Source organism: Episyrphus balteatus, chromosome 4 (genome assembly GCF_945859705.1).
Source record: "Episyrphus balteatus chromosome 4, idEpiBalt1.1, whole genome shotgun sequence".
NCBI lineage: Eukaryota > Metazoa > Arthropoda > Insecta > Diptera > Syrphidae > Episyrphus > Episyrphus balteatus.
This window is the reverse complement of record NC_079137.1, coordinates 14,001,840-14,022,154: the sequence shown is the minus strand read 5'-3', so window position 1 is coordinate 14,022,154 and position 20,315 is coordinate 14,001,840. Positions and strand designations below refer to the sequence as shown.

The 20,315-nt window shown below is 30.1% G+C and overlaps 2 protein-coding genes across 3 annotated transcripts; one reads left to right on the top strand and one right to left on the bottom strand.

Annotated features, from left to right (window-relative positions):
• Positions 1-483: 483 nt before the first annotated feature.
• On the bottom strand, positions 484-14,341 carry LOC129918752 (uncharacterized). Of its 2 annotated transcripts, none has more exons than XM_055999466.1 (6): positions 14,217-14,341; positions 2,064-2,194; positions 1,652-1,996; positions 1,260-1,583; positions 1,039-1,198; positions 484-981 (listed from the first exon to the last, which is right to left on the bottom strand). In XM_055999466.1, the coding sequence occupies exons 2-6, from the start codon at positions 2,184-2,186 to the stop codon at positions 488-490; spliced, it is 1,446 nt and encodes a 481-aa protein (XP_055855441.1). In that variant the 5' UTR covers positions 2,187-2,194; positions 14,217-14,341; the 3' UTR covers positions 484-487. The 2 variants fall into 2 exon arrangements, with proteins under 2 accessions (XP_055855441.1, XP_055855440.1); XM_055999465.1 differs by lacking the exon at positions 14,217-14,341 and adding an exon at positions 4,103-4,406.
• LOC129918753 (uncharacterized) lies at positions 11,923-17,250 on the top strand. The gene is made up of 3 exons (XM_055999467.1): positions 11,923-12,494; positions 13,806-14,078; positions 16,644-17,250. Exons 1-3 carry the CDS (start codon positions 12,187-12,189, stop codon positions 17,128-17,130), a joined length of 1,068 nt encoding a protein of 355 aa, XP_055855442.1. The 5' UTR covers positions 11,923-12,186; the 3' UTR covers positions 17,131-17,250.
• Positions 17,251-20,315: the final 3,065 nt, after the last annotated feature.

Here is a 20,315-nt window from a genome sequence, read left to right as displayed (position 1 = left end):
CAACATCGTTAGAGTCGTTTTTTTTAAAGCTTTTCTCAATCAGCCCTATTCTGCTATTCGATTCACGTGAATCGAAAGATTTCCTTCCTTTATCACGTTAAGCAAAGCGTTGCTTCCGTCTGTTTTAGAAATTCTAAAGAAAACAAATTTGCTTAAGTTTTTTTAACATCCATTTAAACGCTTCTTATTTTAGACTTTCACGTGAACCGAATAGCAGAATAGGGACGAATATCTCGGTGTCACACAAAAAATAATCTATAAATGCATACACTATTCCCTTTACGCTTGAATCTCGTTTATTTTTCGGTTGGAAAAATCGTAAACCAAATTGTCAACAATTTATTCCGGAAGTTATTCAATTAGCAGGCCTTTTTCAGTTCAGTTGATGCCAGTTTCCTGTATTCTTTAAGTTGTTTTGCATGTACACATCTACAATTATTTTAGAAAAGCTTTGAGTTTGAAATTAAATAAAATACAAAATAATAATTTATAATTTTTTATTATCATTAATATAATTTATCAAGCTTATAATATTTGGATTCGATGGACTTTTAATCTTATAAAAATAACTTTCAATAAATTCATACACATGCTTAGTCTCAACACGGAACTCAAAATTCATAACATAATAAATTTTAAACAAAATATCAAGAGATTTAATAAATGTATCAACTTTATACAGAATGCAGTCATAGAGAACGTAAAAACTTTCAAGATCTGTGAGATCTTCGCCAATCACAGCCAATATTGGTTGCAATATTGTATTATTTTGTGATGCTTCCGATTTGAGTTCTTCGTATTTGATTTGAAAATCCATCTCGGTAAGACAGTGCATAACTGTTGCATTTTGTGCATCCGAAATGGTAGGTTTCCATTTTCGTTTTTTATTCCCATCATTATCGGAAGATGATACGTTTATCGATATAAATGGTGGTTTTATAACTGCATGTAGAAGAAGTATTATCATGCAGTATTTTGAATCTAAAAAGAAACCTTTTAAGTTTGTAAAATTAGAAAACAAAAAATATTTTGAATTACCTGTTGATATGTCGCCATCCAGTTTTTCCATCAATTCTCTTGAATATGTATCCTTGATCTTGTGCCTAAGATATGGTAGAATACTTTGGCTAAAAAACTCCCATTCATTTGAAAGATCCCTTGGACTTTCCGGATGCAATTCATAAAAATCAATGTCAATCTAAAAACGTATTCATTAACACGTATTCATTTAAAATTGAAACAATTGTTTGGACACATACCAAGTTGTAACCCATCGGATTCTTAAATAGAGGCCAGTTTTGAAAAACATCTTCTCCTTTTAAAACATCAGCTCTTCTGATTCTGAAAGTTTGTTTCCATTTGTTCAGAACTTCATTCCATGGTTTTAGGTTCTGAGAGAGCCAAGATTTTGTATCCAATTCATCTTTACTTGGTATTTCATCAAAATCATATATATTTCCGGGTGTAGTAGCATTGTTATTATCTGGACGATTTTTCTTTATTTTTCTACGAGCATTTATTGCCTTGTCGTAAAGCTTTCCTACTGGATTACGTCCCTTTTTTCGAGCGCTATAGTAGTACCTCTAAAATAAATCAAATAAAATTTATTTAAATGAGTATTTTATTCAAAAAGATACAAGTCAATGCTAACCGTTTCTTCGGATGGAAATAGAACTCCAATTTCTGCAGTAGTTCGAATTATATCATTCAACGTCATAGCGATTTCTCTGTCTTTATAGTAATCGACTATAGAGTTAACTAAAGCAACTCGCTGTTCATCCATTAATTTTTTATTCTCTTCAAAGAATTTTAAAACAAATTGACCTTTGAACGAACTTTGAAGAAGATTAAACAATGATGGTCGATGATCATTATGAATCCTTGGAGACGATGAGATCATAGATTGTATGATGGCAGGTGATGGTATTACCTCGGAAGCTCTTGGAGCTGGTGGTACAACTACGGGTAATCTTCGTGGTAAAGTAAGTTTTTGAGACTTTTTTTTGAAAAATAATTCATTAGTAAAAATATGATTTTAAAATTTTAAATGAAATTTTGTTTACCTTATGTTGTTGTTGCCATTGGTTCAGGCATGTACGAAGTTTGATTCTTGTTCCAAGCATATTTGTGCCAAATATTTCCTTCATGTCTTCTTCTTTTAATAATATGAGACTTTCTACGTCCATTCCGCATTCTTAAAAGAAGATTTAAAAAAAATTAATGTCAATTGAGTAAATGTGGGTGAGAGGAAGTAGGCGTGTAATTTGGACCACTAGTAAGGAAATTTTTCGTGGGGGATATGTTTATGATTTTTCAAAACATATTTTTTAAAATGCCTTGGCAAACGAGGTAGTTGCTGGGTCCGTTAGAGTTTTCGTATTGATCAATGATTGACGGGATAGCAAAACAAAACAAGAATTGAGAAAATATTAAAGTGATAACAAGAGTACCAAGCTAAAATGCAGTCTACAAATTATAATTGAAAATTATTTTTTTATCCTTATCGAGTTATGGAAAAAAGTCTTTCTCAAGACTCAAGACAAGAATTGAGAAAATATTAAAATGATAACAAGAGTACAAGCTAAAAATGCAGTCTACAACCCGATATCCCGGCAGGATTACCATATATGTTGAAAATTATTTTTTTATCCTTATCGAGTTATGGAAAAAAGTCTTTCTCTAAAAGATTCTCCTTATTTTAAAAATATATTTGAATTTTTTTGAACAAAATATGTAGTTGGAGCCCTTCGAGAAAATTAAAATTTTCCAAATTGGCGGTAGCGATATTATTGGTTCAATACAATTTATTCCAAAAAAACGTAGCCTCTTTTTGGCCGGGCCTACCTGTCTTCATATATTTTGACGCGATTCGGAAAAAAAAATCGAACTCAATAACAAAATCAGACATGACATTACGATGATGTAGAATGCTTCGAACTAGTAAAGCGATTTTCTTCAAACTTGGTAGTTAACAGTTTTAGGTGATTCCCGAGAGGAGACATTTTTTTTAGGACACAAACTATCGGCAACTGCATTATAACGTTAATTTTAAATAGAAATGTAAATTTTTTTCAAAAACAGCTCTAACGATTTTGATTAAAAATTTTGTGCGCTAGAAAAAAAAATATTTTTTGAATCATTATAACGGTCCCTGTCATAGAACCGTTTATTTTTTGTTTCTCAATATTTCTTACACGGCTGACCCGATTTAAACCAATTTTTTCATACAGAAAAGCGTTAAAGTAACCGTTATATTAAATTTTTTAGAAAATTTTCAGAAACACATTTATTTTTTGAAAACGGGTTGGTGAAATATTTCGAAATTTGGTGTATTAGTGTAAATTAGTTATTTCTTCAAAATGGCATACCAACTTTTTTTTTGAAAAAATGCTAGAAAATTTGTATATACCTACTATAAAAAAATTGTTTAAAAAAAGGTTCTAACGGTTTTCATTTTTTTAAAATTCTTTTCATTCAAGAAATCAAATAGCATGTCGAATTTTTTACATTATCAGAAATAGCTTAAATAAAATCAAATTATAATTTTCCCTAATTTTTTTCATAAGAACCTTTAAGATAAGACCTACTCTTACTATAAATCATAAGAGCAGGTACGTGCGACCCAGTTGCATTTTATTTAAATTAAATAACGTCAAAGTGAAAAAGTAAAAACAAAACACTTAAAAATCGCGTTTGGAAATAAATTTTGGGAAAACAATTAAGGAAAAAGTTTCAAGTTTGAACGATTAACAACAACAACAACCTACTTTACAAAATATGGTGCACCCTGTTTAATCTTAAAGTCGGAAACACCTTTCGGTTAATGAAGAATACTTTAAAGCTGTAGTAGGTATTATGCATTAGTTATTCCAGATTTTCGAGAAACAGATTTATAGACCTCATTGTAATTTATTTTGTTTTATGAAAATACCTTTACCCGTACCCTTCACTTTTCTTTAAAAGCAACAAGGTAAGGAGACTTCAAGTTGTTGTTTATCTAGAAATTGCTAGAAATAAAATACATACGTGCCCAGCATCAGCATCACCCGAACTTCCTCTACCTACATCTACAAAATTGTACTTTGTTTATATACATACATACCCACTAATCGCATATAAACTTCTTCTGGTAGACCAAACTGTCTACAAATGAGATCCCTCATATCGTTATCGAGTACAACTTCATCCAATTCTGTAAATTCATCTTTATAAACGTCAGCCGAGTCCGACGTCACGTCACTAAAATTACTATTAAACATTTAACTTTTTTTTGTCTTTAAATCAACACACGAGTTTTATGACAACACCGAACCGAATTGAGTAAGCGACATCGGCGGAATGAAGAGAGCAAAACAGCAATTGCTGACTTCGCCGTCGTGTAACTGCCAACAGATTTCTTATTGAATCAATGAGCAATGGATATTCACAGATACACATAAACATTATCAAAGTACATGGCACAGTGTGTGTTTGTTGGTGGCAGCGCTGCCACCCCAGAGATAATTGAGCGCAGTATATTTCAAGAAAAAGCGCAGTAGATTGCAAAATACCGCAGTAGATTTTTAAATATACAAACAACATTCAAATCACAGAAATACATTTTGCTACAACACAAATTAAAAAACTAGCTCAACAGTAAAAAATACAAGACAGCTCTATCTTCGGTTCCACGCAGGGTTCGGACTTTACTTCGATCGAAGTAGATTTACTTCGATTTTGGGCAAAAAATAAAATCTACTTCCCTACTTCTCTTTTTCAGGATCTACTTCTATTTCTTAATTGAAAAATATTTTTCAAGTAATAAATTTAGAGAAAGGGATTTAACTTCAATTTTAAATCTGGTCGAGGCATTGAGAAATAAAGCTCAACTGATATCTCAAAAGATGAATGGGAGGCCAATTATTCTTCGAATTCAAGATAGAAATAAAGTTTGTCAAAGTAATTTTGACTGATTTTGAAGAATTCCGGATCAAAAATTTGTTAGATTATGCTGAATTAACCGTTTTACCCTTAAGCACCGTTCCATCTTTTGGAAAAGATCATAATAAAAAAGTAAAGAAAAATTATTTTGTTGAAAAATAATTTTTTTTGAATAAATTTTTGGAAATAAATATTCTGAAAGTTTAGTGTTGAAATCTACTTCCGAAATTTTGGATCTACTTCACTTTTTTTTCAAATTTGCTTCGAAATTTTGAAACTGAAGTCCGAACCCTGGTTCCACGTCATTTCACATCATTTTGTTGGCCCGAAATCTTAACAGGTATTACCTACGAGTTTCACTTTTCACCAGTAGCCAAAATAAAACTGAGCAAAAAGATGTCGGTAACTTCTCAAATTACCTGAAAAAGAGTTAAAAATACGGCTACTTTCCCGAACATGAACAACTTTTCGCCCGGAACTCACAAGTAACAAGTGAAATTAAATTTTTCTTTTGGAATTTTGTTCACGTAAAACTCACGATAGGGCTGCATTTGAATTTTTTTAGTGAATACATTTAGAGTGAAGGACGTGGCTCAGTATTTAAAATTTTGAAATGGACAACAATCAAACTTTGGTTAGGTACTATGTATTAAAATTGTTAAAAGGGGAGTAGATTCGTTTTGCTGCGCAGTAAATTTTCATTTGAGCTAAAACGCAGTAGATCTACTGCTAAAGGAGTAAGGTGGCAGCCCTGGTTGGTGGTAGGAAGTTTAGGTAGATAGAAAAGGAGACAAATTGCTTCATGCTTTTTGAGTTAACCATTCGATTGTAACAGAAATGACAAGAATACTAATAAATAGAACTACCGAAAACCGGAGTCAAAAAGAAAAATGCAAAAGTAGGTGCTTACTCTTACTATATTTTAACGAATGCGTGATTAAATGGTTTTTTTATTTTTATTAAAAAGTACCTATCTACTATTCTTATTTTTTTTTTAATTTTATAAGTTCATAATAATTTATATTATAACTGGTACAGAAAGCATGCAAAGTTGGCTTTTTTAATATTTTTTAATTATACCTAGTTAGGTAGTTAGTTTACATCTCAGACAGAAGTTAAGCGAATAAAAGCGTGTTAAAAAAACAAACACAAATGTTGCTTTGAAAAGGCACCTCATGGAAATAAACTTTTACACACAGCGACGGAATAGAAATTGTTGTACCTATACATAATACCTATGCTTATATCTTTATATGTATAGAATAGACTCAAAGCGTTAAGTAAAAGGGAGAATAGTGAATAACGGGTTTCTTTTGAACAAAAAGAAGAATGCCTCAGTGCATCAGTCTGTAACAATAACAATTGCACATTATTATTAACACTAGGGATGAATGTTGAGTAGATACACCAAATACAACTCGATACTTTTGTAATAATCACGTACATACCTCAATCTTATTTACAAATAATTTTTGTTTTGATTTTTTGTTTTTTGAAAATTTGTTTATAGGCATACCTAGCAGGTGGGTAGTTAGGTACCAATACAAAGTGAACTTAGGCTAGTCTAGTTAGTTAAGGAATGCGTTCATATAGTAGATATCTTCTCTAAATTTATTTTGATTTATTATGATGTTGTGTCTATTCATACTTTACCGGCGTTTACGTTTATACCTATGCACATGCGTTTTCTAGATAGGTAGGTATAACCATAAAATGGTTAATTTAACGTTAAAAAGTGATAAGTAGCAATTACAACTCGCAAGTGACATGACAAATTGAAAGTGGATAGCAACTAGTTGTAAGCAGCGCTGCCACCCCAAAGATAATTGAGCGCAGTATATTTCAAGAAAAAGCGCAGTAGATTGCAATATACCGCAGTAGATTTTTTAATATACAAACAACATTGAAATCACAGAAATATATTTTACTACAACACAAATTAAACAATTAGCTCAACAGTAAAAAAAAAAAACAAAACAGCTCTATCTTCAGTTCCACGTCATTTTACATCATTTTTTTCGCCCGAAATCTTAACAGGTATTGCGAGTTTCACTTTTCACCAGTAGCCAAAATAAAAATGAGCTAAAAGATGTCGGTAACTTCTCGAATTACCTGAAAAAGAGTTAAAAATACGGCTAGTTTCCCGAACATGAACTACTTTTCGCCCGCAACTCAGAAGTAACAAGTGAAATTCAATTTTTCGTTTAGAATTTTGTTCACGTAAAACTCACGATATGGCTGCATTTGAATTTTTCAGTGAATGCATTTAGAGTGAGTTAACGTTGCTCAGTATTTAAAATTTTGAAATGGACAACAATAGGTACTATTAAAATTTTTAAAAGGGGAGTAGATTCGTTTTGCTGCGCAGTAGATTTTCATTTGGGGTAAAACGCAGTAGATCTACTGCTAAAGGAGTAAGGTGGCAGCCCTGGTTGTAAGTATGTAAGTGGTAAATAATAGGTAAGTAGTTAATTTATGTGGTTCGTGGTAAATAATATGAGGTAAATAAGTGAAAAGTGGTACCTAAATGTTAAATAGTACGTAAAACGTAAGTGATTTTGATTAGTATTAGGTAGGTAACAGGGGCGGATCCAGGATTTTTTTCTGGGGGGGGGCACAAGGGACGGATTGGCAAAAAAAAACAGCAATAACAGTTAGAAATAAAGTGAAGTACCATACGACTGACTAACAAGCAGAAAATTTTAACGACCCACAGTGGTCTAAAACCTGGCCAAAAATATTTAGGCACATTTCCCACATCAAATAGGTACCAAATGACCAAAAAGTTATTCGGAAGGAAAAATTTTCATTTTCTTGTTACAGTAAAAGCCACTTAAGTGCTAACCCTCTTACTCCTGGATTAGCCGGAAGAAAAAATATATAAAAAATCAGAAAATGCACGTACAATTCTGTGCTATATTAAAGTTAGTAATCTATTCTTTGTTTAATTTTTTGACTTAAGTTGTTTCACCAAATAGATTTTGAGAAATTAAGTTTTAAAGATGAAATTTTGAAAAAAAAAAATGTTTACGTTTTTTAATTGATTTTGTATAAAATTTTGCAATATTATGGACATAATTATACCATTAGTTAATGACCTAGTAGTTTTTAGTCAAATACTAAAGACTTCATTCTAATAAATATTAAAGTTCCTAAGAATAACAAAAAAACTGAATCCTACTTTTTTGCCGGGAAACCCAGTTTTTTTTTTTTATTTGCATTAACCTTTTGTAACCCAAGGTCGTAAATTTAAAAATTAATAAGTCAATCGATTGGCCTTTATCTTTAATAAAACACGTATTTTTTAAAAATTCAATAAAGTCATTTTTTACTTAGTTATTTCGATATTTTGGGAGTAAAAATAAGTTTAAATAATTTATTTTTATATAAAAATTCAAAAATTCAAGCAAAAAACTATCTAATATTAATTTTTAGGCACTTTCCTAAAATCCAAAAATAAAACCCCGTGGGGTTTACTAACAAAAACTATTTTTTTTCTGAATTTCGTAGTTTTTATACAAATTTGCTTATTTTCAAAAAAAGCCCAACTTTCAACATTAACTGTCAATTAAAAACTATTGGTGCTATTTATTAGAAATTTGAAGTACTATTTCGATAAAGCAATACTTAAAGATTATAATATAAGAAGCTTCAAAAGAAAAAAAAATAGTTTGTAGAGCTTTTATGCAATCTTTTTCGGTTTGTTACAGAAATGTCACATGGGGCTACAAGGGGTTAAATTGTTTTATACCTCAAGAATATTGTGTTCAAATCGTAGGTCTCTTGGAGCCAAATTGACCAAGTTATAAGTATTTTAATACTACCCTTAGGAACGTTTTAGTCTTTTAGTCCAGAGTTCAAAACTTTAAATCGTTATCCCCACAACTAATGTTTTCAACGCCGGTGCTCCTCATAACTTCAAAACTACTGCACCGATTCTTTTGAAATTTGGAACACTATTATTTTTACATATTTTTAGAGGTATCCCTGGAGAAATTTTCTCAATAAAATAATATTTATAAAAATCTATAAGTAAGGGTCGCTTTTGAGGAGTTTTTTTTCAAGGGGTCTTTATTTTCGGGGTGCAAACTTGGGCAAACTTCTGAAATGCAAGTTTGTTCTACATATATTGCAGTTCTATAATGTATAGTTTATGCAATTTTGTGACGTGTTCCGCTATTTTAAAAACACTAATGTTGAAAAAAAACAACGAAAAAAGTGCAAATTTTTTAACCCCTCTATATGAAAAAATAGAGTTGCATATAGGTACAATTATTTTTTTTATATCATTCAATGTCATTCGATGTCCATATCAAAATTTTTCACCAAAATCACTTTGAAAATTCACTTTTTTTTAAATCGAAAAATCGTTTATTTATTTGTGAGGTGGAGCTTTTCATGGGAAAGGGATGAAACAATCAACAAAATTCGCATTTTCAGCCAGAAATAGACAAGAATTTTACTCAAGTTCTTTCTGTTATTATTCATGTATTTTTAAAACTCTTATAGTTTGATTTCCTTTAAGTGTGAACTTTAAGTTCTGGGGGGGGACACGTGCCCCCGTGCCCCCCCCCCCTAAATCCGCCTATGGTAGGTAAGTGTTAAGAGATTCCTAAATGAAAACAAAAAATCTTGATAAAAAAAAATTAAAAAAGAAACGCATTAGCTTGAAATTATAATTTCTTTGCTTAGATTTAAAAACTTTTTATATGCATTTGCTAGTACAAAATTTAATTTTAAAAATCCATAAAATTTGGTCTACAAAGGAAAAATTCAAAATCGTTGAAGCCATTTTTTAAAAATATTTTTTTTTATTCGTTGATTATTATTATATTAACCCTCTGTACTCACACCTCTTTTTTGTGACGTGATAGGCACACGGGTGCGAATTTGGTTTATACTTTTTCATGTCGCTGGAACTTTTTTCGGTCACAATATTTTATAGAGAATCAAGTATGAAATTGATGTAGAATATTTCGAGAAATTCGAATATTGTACAATGTACAATGTACATATTCACAATACCGAAAACAAATATTTTCACCCTTATAAAGAGACTTTTTTGCAGAGATACCCAAAGGAGATGGGAAACTTTCGTACGTTTTACCCCCCAAAACCCATTTGTTTATTTCGTGTTGTTGTAATCTCTCTTGTATTCGTGAATAAATGTGAAAAACACACATAGTGTAGCCACGGTGTTTTTACGCACACCTAAGCAAAAATGTACGATTTTTCACGCATACTTAGCCAAAAATGTCTATTTTTTCACGCATACTTATCCAAAAATGTCTAAAGCAGCTTGTAGGCAAACCCGTATGACGTCAGAAGTTTCTCATCTCTTTTGGGTATCTCTGCTTTTTTGTGACCACTTTTTTGAAAAATCGTAATTTTTTATTTTTGTCCTGCCAAATTCGCACCCGTGTGCCGACAGAGGGTTAATAATAACATTTGAATTTTAACTTGCGATATTATAAAGGGTCTCTCGTAAGTAGATAAGGAAAATGTGGGGGTTGGTTTCTGCACTCAGATAAAAAAAGGTCATAACTAAGATAATAACTATTTTTTAACTATTTTCAAAGGAAAAACCGCCATAACTATTTTAAATAATTGAAAATAGTTACATATTTGTGACTATTTTAATAGCACTGTGTTACAAAATAAAAATCATGTTTATTACTTTGGAAGTGACCTAGCAGAGGTTGTAGGTATTACTGAGTACATTACTGAGTAAACAAAATAAAAAACAAAATAAAATGAAATTTTCCTAGATCCTCAAAATTTCAAGTTCAAAAAACGTTTTTAAAATTGTGGAAGATGATTTTTTTACTCGAGAAAGAAATTTCGACAATCGAAGAACTGAAAAACTAATTGCTCTGTTCATACCAATGGTAGAAAATTTTGTATGGTCTTATTTTCTAAAAAAATTTAATTCTTTGTAACTGCGTTTTAAAAATTTTGATATCGTTTTTGGTTGCTCAGATATAAATGTTAAATACTGTTCATTTTTCTTTGCCCATGATAACACAAGCCCAAGAACTTTTGTTTTGGATGAAAATGAATAGTAAATACAAAATACCACAACCCTTTTTTTTTTTAACTATTTTAACTAAAAAAAAACGGAACGAACGATTGCATCCATGCATAAATTGCGGTTGCGGATAACAAAGCAATTTTTTTAAAGCTTTTATGTAGCCCTACTTTTATTACATTCTTAAATATTAAAAAAAAACCTAGGCACCCACGGAAAGAAAATTAAAAAATATTCAAAAATTTATATTTTGCTTCAAATAAAATTGAAGCTTAAAGACTTGGCCACACCGAGAGGGTATGCGGTAGCGGTACGGGAAATTGTATGAAAAAAATTCCAAGCTGAAATATCAATATTCAGTTGTGAAATTTTTCTCATTCAAGTGCCCATACCGTTACCGCATACCTTCCGGTGTGGTCAAGCCTTAACTATTAAAACTCTTATGTTAATAAACAGGGTCCGCCTTTTTTGTAGTCGTTTATTTATTTAGAAATAATTTAATACAGCAGTAAAATAAAATGCCTCAATTGTAAAAATATGATAATTATCATAAATTATAAACATTTAATAAATTACAAATGACATGGATAACTATAAATAGGTATACTTATCTTCTTCTTCTTATTCTTAACTAGCTTTGAAATAATCAATTATTCTTCCAAGAATTGGAAACCCATTTAAACTAAAATAAAAACTCCCCTTAAACTCAAAACATTAACTACCTGAAACTGGAATAATTATTAATTATTATTATTCACGTGTCTTCAATCGTATTCAATCAACAGGTAAACTGAACATTCGTTCATTTAATTAATCCATCTAATCCATTTAAACGCATCATAAATATGTTTGATGCGGAAAATTAGTCTTGCACATTCGCAGTCGACACCTAATATTGAATTTTTTACTTTTTCATTTTTAACTATATACATAATACGCTGACAATTTGTGTCGTTTAATACCGCAAAGCCGACTCAACAAGTTGTACAGCAGCCAGCAGTAGCAGTAGGGGAAAAATCAGACGCAAACAACAAAATTCCGTTCCGAATACTCACTCAGCTTTCAGCTATAGAGCTTGTGTATTAATCGCACAAGAGGAATATTCCGCAGTCAAACAACAAACTTCAAACTGATGTGTTCGGTTGTTTCGTAGTTTGAATAATCTATATTAAGTGTAGAATTTTCAACAAAATAAAAATATAAACGAAGTTTTTATGCATCTTATTTGATAAATTAAAATGTTTAGATCATCATTATTAATTGAAGAAGTAAGAAAAAAACGCAGTTTATGGGATTGTTCATATCAGCAACCTTTAGAAAGAGGACTTCGTGCCAAACAATGGTTTGAGGTTGGAGAAAATTTGTTTACAGACTGGAATCAGCTTAATGCGAGCCAGCAAAATGAAAGGGTAGAAACGATTAAACGGAAGTGGAAAAATATTCGAGATTACTACATAAAAGGAAGCAAAACTTGGAAAGGCAAGAAGTATGTTTATTCGCATTTACTCAGCTTTTTAGATGAAGCACCACCTTCTAAGCGAAAAAGGTACGTAAGATTTAATTTATGCATGTTTCTAGACTCTAGACTAGATACGATTTTTTTTTTAGTGTTGCCGATTAGGTAGGACTCGCAAATCGTTTATTGAAATTTTGAATTTATCCAAAACACTTGTTCGATTTCAACGAAATTTTTTAATACAAAAACATTTTAAAAGTTTCAATATACATAATTCAAAAATAGTAGGTTCATACATACATATTTTGAAAAAAATAATTTTTGGATTTTAAACAAAATTTCTCATACAATTTTTTGAATATAATTTTTTGATAAATTAATAAATTTTTAACTATTTTTCAAAGATATTTAACATTAAAAACCTTTTCTCAATTTTTTTAATTTATTGATTTATCAAAAAAATTTATGTTAAAAAATTTACAAAGTAAGTAAGTATTAAGTAATCAATTAAGCAAAAGGTGGTTTTACGAAATTCTGCAAAAAATTTAAAAAAGGTTTTGGAAACTGTTAAAAAATGTGAACCCTTTTTTAATTTATTGCAAAATTTTGTTAAGCAGAATTATGAAAAGCAGAATTTTGAAAAACCGTAGTTTGAAAGCAGAATTTTGACCTCGGCAGAATTTTGACCCTCAAAATTCAGATTTACAAAACTCTGCAAAAAATTTAAATTAACAAATTCCAAACCCGTTTTTAATTTATTACAGGATTTTGAAAAACTGAATTTTGAAAAACCGAAGTTTGAAAAGCAAAATTTTGAGCCTCAAAATTCTGCTTTCCAAAATTCTGATTTACAAAATTCTGCAAAAAATTAAAATTAACAATCTCAAACCCTTTTTTAATTTATTGCAGAATTTTGAAAAATCAAAGTTTAAAAAGCAGAATTTTGACCTCGGTAGAATTTTGACCCTCAAAATTCTGCTTTTCAAAATTCTGCAAAAAAACTAAAATCAAATTAAATTTCATACTTTTTTGTACCTCAAACTCATTTGGGAGAATAACAAGTCCTAAAGGGTATAAATTTTGACAGAGCCTTGAAGTAAAATTGCAATTAAACAGTTTAATTAAAACCAGTATTAAAACCAAAATTTCACTTTTTTGTCTTTAAGATTTTTCTTCAGAGAAAAAAGCGAAAATATTTTTCTTATTGAAGTGATTGATTAAACTATTAGTCCTTTTTTAAAACAAAATGCAATTATATTGATAAAAACATCAAAAAAATTCCTTTTGCCAGGGTTCAGCTAACAATATTAAAATATTAATATTTTTGAAAATTTTAGAATGAGTATGAATATGTTTTTTAATTATTTGATAGCTTTATTAATGTATTTGTTCTTTGTCTAGGACAATGTGTAACATAGGGCCCATATGTGTTTTCTGCAAAAACAACATGCCATCTTTATTGCATTTTACGAAAAGAACATTGATGATGTGCAGGAAAATATCAACAATACGAAACAAAAACAATTTGTCTCAAAATGGAATAATATTCCCGCAGCAAATGGACGACTTTCAACTATATCACAGCCGTTGCTATCAACGCTATATAACTTTACCGGCAAGATATAGAAATTCTCCTACAAATACAATAGAATCAGAATCCACTTCAACAATAGAGTAAGTATGATATCAAAACTCTTATAAATTAAAAACGAGAAATTTGGGAAATTTCTGTACAGTTTGTGAGGTCCATAGAACACTTATTGCAAAAAACTTAATTTTGTATGAAAGATTGACATTTAAGCTAGAACATACCTGAGCCACTTTTTGAATTTTGTATTTTGTTCGAACCTTAATTTAATATTTAAGTAACAGTTTTTGCAAAATTACCCAAATTTACTTTTTTCTTGTATGTGTATTTTGTGAGGAATTAAAGTCGAAAACACATACAAATTATATTAACGTCACTTCACAGGTATCTAAAGAGTAAAATTAGAACATACCTGAAGTGGATTTTTTGTTTTGGGCCCTATTTTCGAATACATACCTAATCATTTCTTGAAAAACATTAAAATTGTTCATTTTCTAATGTACATATATTTGTTAAGAAGTTAAGTTAAGAAAAAAAGCAACTTAACTCTCCCCAAAATGGCAAAGTACTTTATTTAATTGTTGCAAAAAAAAAATCAAAAAGTTACTTACTATTGCAAAATAACACAATTTATAAAATTCTTTTTTTTATACAAAAGTCGTTACTCGTTACTTTTTGTATTTAGTTCATCGATTTACCACATGGGTTTTATTTTGAAGATACATCTTTTTTATTGTTGGAAGTTGGAACATAAACAGGTTGGAAGTAAGAAGATTGAGAAAAAACAAGTATGATGATTTATGTATGTGAGGTATGAATCAATCCACTTCTACAGTAGTGCACAGGCATGCACATAAAAAGGTCGAAAAAAAGGGTTAGGTATATTTTTTTAATAACATTGCGGATGTTAGACAGAGATAAGTCAAACGAAGTACAGAGGAAGGCAAAAAGAGATGCAAATACAACAATACAAGAAACATTCTTGCCAGGGTATGCGAATGTGATAATGTGGTACATATCCTGAGGTAGAAAAGTAACTACCTAACACATTGAGGGGCAAATGGTTGCCTGAGATTGCGAAAGTAACTAACAAGTAGTGTAGAAAACAGATCATTCAAAGAGTAGATACAAGTGAGCAAGCATCAAGTGATAAATAAGTGAATAAACAAAAAGTAGAATAAAAGGAAACAAAATGGGTAACCACACGCTTAAAAAAACACGAAGGAGCCGGAAGGCAATTAGTAAACATCAGGCCAGAAATATGAGAAAAAAGTAAGTAACCTACGCCTACTTATGTATGTAGGCAGATACTTCAAAATTTAATTTTTTATTTTAAGGGTAGGTAACTATACCTACCAACATAAATTAGATTTTCAATATTTGTTTTTATTCGAAGATACAAATCTTCGAATCTGAGTTCGAAGTTTTGTTCGGAGGCCCCATAAAGGTAACCGATCTTTAATTTGTTCGAAGCGGAATTTGATATTTTCGATTAAAGATTTTGGAAGAATTCGGCATTGAAAATGGAATGAGTTTTTCTCATTTTCGGTTGTGTTTTAACTTGAGTTAAAAATTAAAATACAATAAAGTATTTCTTTCATACACACAATATCATTATTTATTGTTTGGTTAAACATTTTTCAGTTCATACAAACTAAAAGGCCCTCCAATAAAAAAAAAAAAACATTTAAGGCCAAAAAATTGAGTTTTGAATGTACACTCGTATGCATATAGGGTTGCCAGATACAGTGACTCATTACTGATCACATGATTAGAAGATCATTAGACTTTTGACTATAATTTTTTTATCTGTAAAAATAAAGAGTTAAATGTAATTTTTAACGTTATAATAAAATGGTACCTACATATTGTTGGAAAATAATAAAATTAAAATTTAGCCATTAAGTTAATAATTCAAAAAAAAAAATAAAACACGAACATGCAATCAATTTTAATTTTATTTTTCAGAAAGTTCTTTCTTATTACTATAAATTATATAAATATATATAAATACTTGAATCTTTATTTTTTTTTTGTTAAAAAAGAGTTGTTTTATAACATTTTTTGCACTGGTGTCGAAAAAAAAATTTCCAAAAAGGTTGAACTCTGTGCCATAAATCATAAAAGAACTGAAAATCAGTTCAATGAGCCTAAAGACACCTCGAAATTCAGCTTAAAAGTTTATTTGTGATCATTTCAAAGATGTTTGATCAAACGAGATACTATAAAAGCCAATCAAATATTGCTAAAACTTAAAAGGTTCCTTTCTAATCAATCTTTGTAATGCAGGACACTTTTATTTAAAATTCCTTAGAAGGTTTTTGTTTCCAAAATGTTTTTGTAATGATCTGTATTCATGGACATTAGGGCATTCGTTATTTAAGGGTTTTCCGAATATCAAGTTTCTAAGTGGAATAACTATTTAAAAAATCCCATAATTTTTTCAGATTTTTAATTGGCGCCCCATGATTGTTAAATTTTTAAATAAATAGGTATTGACTTATGGGGTAATTTTTTTTATATATATAGCTTTAAAGGAAAAAACTTTGATGAAGTTCCTACAAAGATGAGAGTTAACATGATAATCATCAAAAACATATAAAATATAATACATAAAATATTATTAAAATTTTTTTTTTTAATTTTCTCAGCTTTTCCTCAGTACAAAAAGACAAAATGGAAATTCCATTATTAACAATACAGAAAACAGAAAAGTGTGATATCCAAACAGAAGAACTAAAACAAGACGCATCGCTGAGTGGAAATGAAGAAGACATGCCTTTTCAAGAAATTTTAGAAGTTGAACAATTTTTGGCAAACCTTGATGATGCACCACCAACGACGGCAGAGACGTCATCCTCAGCTCAAGAAACAGCCACCAATAGATGCTTGCCAATTGATTCAGAGCATCATGATGATGAGGAAAATGATTCATTGTCTTTTAATAAAAATCGTCAAGAAAATCATCATGAATGTCTTGATGCAGATAGATGTTTTCTTCTATCTCTTTTACCCGAAATGAAAAACATGAACGACCTGCAGAAAATTACTTTCAAAATAAATGTGTTAAATGAGATGAAATCTGTCATGATGCGTCAAGATCATAATAATTTTACAATTAAGGAAGAACAACCTTAAACTTAACAAAGGAATTTTAATAAAATTAATTTTAATTCTTTGTTATGTACCTATGTGATTTAAATTAGAATTTAATAAAAGTCTGAGCTTTTAAAACTACGTTAAACAGAATATAGCATTTTTTTTTTAGCAGGCATCAATTTCAGTCGTTTCAGAGGAAGGAAAATCTGGGGTCGAATCGACGATGAAACTTGATAATTGACAGTCATATTGTTGTTGTTTCACGGGCTTTAGATCATAGACAAATGATTAATTTAACTATCAAAAACCTCCTTAGCCAATTCGGCCTCTGATTTTAATATGTAAATACTCCAAATCATTTTAAACCATTTCCTTTAAGTCTAAATTCCCATTTAATAAATACTAACCACTGTACATTCCCAGCAAACATTTTTGTGAATATGCAATAAACGCCCTGTTTATGTGAAGAAAATTTATTCGAAAAACATTCACTTTTCTCGATTAAACATGAATGTTTGCACAAAATTTCCTTCACATAATGTGGGTGCGTTCACTTTCATTCATATTAAGGGGGCCATGTGAAGTTGGCACCCCCAAATACTAATTTTTTTTAAACCTGCCTGGTTCGATTGCCCAAAATTAGCCCAGGATAGCTCAAGATTTTTTTCGTTAGCCTACCCTTAGTTCTAAAATTATAAATGATTTTTTTTTTCACCTCAAAAATCACAAAAAATAATTTTTCTTATATTATTCATTGTAAAAATTGTTGGTTTTGCACTGTGGTTCGTTTGCCTAACGTTAGCCCAGGATAGCCCAACTTTTATTTTCTCTATCCTACGCTAGTTTAAAAATTATAGAAGTATTATAGTTTTTATTCATCTCACAAACAAAAATAATAGTACGCATACACCGCAGTGACCTTTTAAGTTTATAATTTAGAAAAAGTAAATCCACTAGTGGGTGTGGCCATAGCGCCTCAAATGTTATTTATTTGACTTAGAATTCTTGAATTCTTACTTGATTGAATGAAGTCCATATAACATTCCTGTTAAGAAGCTTAGATAAGTTGATTTGTTTCATTTCACCTTAAAAACCACATCATACAAATATTTATTCAAGTTTAAAAATCATTGATTTTTTCGTTTGCCATATAAGCACCTAGAAAAGCTACATGCTTAATAAAATCTTTCCAAACATTTTTCAAAAGTAACAACAAATATAAAACGGTGTGTGAAGTGATTTCACGCAAACAAACCACGGTTTGTTTGTTTAAACACTAAACAAAGTGTCGAGAAAAAAAAAATAAAAAAAAAAAAAAAATTGCAAGTTAAAAAAATTAAATTAAAAAATGTTTTTTTTTTAAACTTAAAAAAATTTTTTTTTTTAAACTTTAAAATTTTTTTTTTTATGTTTGACACTTCAAAATTATGTCTGTAAATTTTGAATAAAATTGACTTATGCTTTGATGAAACATATGAATTTAAAAAATATGTCAATTTTTGAAAAACGGTAACCCATATTTCCGTTCTCCGCATTTTTTGAGAAAAACTAAAAACGCAATTTTTTAGAATCAATAGGAGTATTACCTACACCAAATTTAATCGAAATCGTTAGAGCCGTTTTCGAGAAAATTGCAATACCTCCAAAACTTTGTATGGAAGATATGCGTTTAAAAGGAGATATTAAAAAAATAAAAAAAAGGGTCTAGGGAATTAAAAATCATGTGTACCAAGTTTCAAGCAAATCCATCCATCCGTTTAGGCCCTAGCTCGATGTACAGATGGACGCACAGACGCACAGACGCACAGACCGACGGACGGCATGACGAAAAAAACTTTTTTTATCTTCTCCATCATCGTAATGTCGGTTTTGATTAAAACCTCGAATTTTTTTTTCTACACGAAACCAATACTTGCCCTTTAGAGCAAGTAAAAAATCACAATTTTTTCGGTTTCTGATATGAAAAAAAGTTTTTTGTTGTATCTGTTGCCGCCCGCAGTAGCAAATGGAATTGGGTTTTTATAGACGACTACAAGTTCTTTGGATAGAATAGAAATATATTTACTTGTTGTTTTTTAAGTTAATTAATTTTTAGTTTTTGTTTTCTAATTTTTGTCATAAATTTTATTATTGAAAAATATCCCTTGAATTAAAAACATTCAATTTTTTAACGATATATATATTTAAAATTTTGGATTTGTTTTTTCTTGCGTTGGAACTCAAGGTAAAGAAGCGGTTAAACATGAGCTATCGAAACAGTATCTTTTGAAAAAATAGTGGAATAAAGAAAAAAAAGTTGGACTAACTTTGGGCAATCGAACCAGGTTTAAAAAAAAAAATTGTAATAAGGGGTGGCAACTTCACCTAGCCCATTAAGGGCCAGTTGTATGTACAAACGTGGTTCAGCTTTGGTTCAAGAATTTAACTTGCCAATTTCGGCGGATTAGATGTGGTTCAACTTTGGTTCAAGCATGGACACATATGGAGCTTGAACCAGTACTAAACCTCAGTTTTACCACCGATTTCAGAAGATAAAAGTTTGATCAAATATTTATACTACTGACCCTAAGTGAATGTCCTTTTCATTTGTTTTTGAAAATACATAACGGGAATTGGTCGAAACAGAAACAATGCAAACACAAAATGCTCCAGTTTCATTCAATTTTAGCAAATGATTGGAGCTATAAGCGGTGTTGAGTGCACAAACTGAGAATTATTAAAAAAAAAACTTAATACAAATTTTCTCACTAAACCAAACTCTCAAGTGTTTTTTTACAAAACTAAAAGTGAACTTCAAAACGGAACCAAATTGATACCTAAGAGCTATACCAATTTTTTTTTCTAATTCTTTCCTGTCTTAGAGAAGTGAAGACAATTTTGAAAACGGGATAACTTTTAAACAAATTCCAGCTGGGCTTCAAAATATTTAATTAGCAATTCAGCTATTAGCGAATTATCTGAGAGTCTTTCTCCCAACATTCCAGGGCTCCCAAAAGATCCCAGAACATAAAAACAAACGCCCAAAAATATCGGTCCAATGCTATTGGACCCATGTAAAAATCTCCATAATGGGCTTAAGGACTGTTTAGCTGATTTTTTTCTAAAAGGAAAGAACACAAACACGGATTTATTATTAAAGATTTTAACATTGATGGGCAGCGGTTCCAAAAAGTTCATGTTTGGCCAATACATTGCAGCGTTATTCGATCAAAGGAAGTCCTTTA

What these genes read in the sequence shown, in the direction of transcription:
- LOC129918752 (XM_055999465.1), bottom strand. Translation starts at nt 4,259, where the DNA reads ATGTTTAATAGTAATTTTAGTGACGTGACGTCGGACTCGGCTGACGTT. An exon ending in AGTTTATATGCGATTAGTGG is followed by an intron (nt 2,195 to 4,102) that starts GTATGTATGTAT and finishes TCTTCTTTTAAG; the next exon opens with AATGCGGAATGGACGTAGAA. An exon ending in AATGGCAACAACAACATAAG is followed by an intron (nt 1,997 to 2,063) that starts GTAAACAAAATT and finishes TTCAAAAAAAAG; the next exon opens with TCTCAAAAACTTACTTTACC.
- LOC129918753 (XM_055999467.1), top strand. Translation starts at nt 12,187, where the DNA reads ATGTTTAGATCATCATTATTAATTGAAGAAGTAAGAAAAAAACGCAGT. An exon ending in CCACCTTCTAAGCGAAAAAG is followed by an intron (nt 12,495 to 13,805) that starts GTACGTAAGATT and finishes TTCTTTGTCTAG; the next exon opens with GACAATGTGTAACATAGGGC. An exon ending in GAATCCACTTCAACAATAGA is followed by an intron (nt 14,079 to 16,643) that starts GTAAGTATGATA and finishes TAATTTTCTCAG; the next exon opens with CTTTTCCTCAGTACAAAAAG.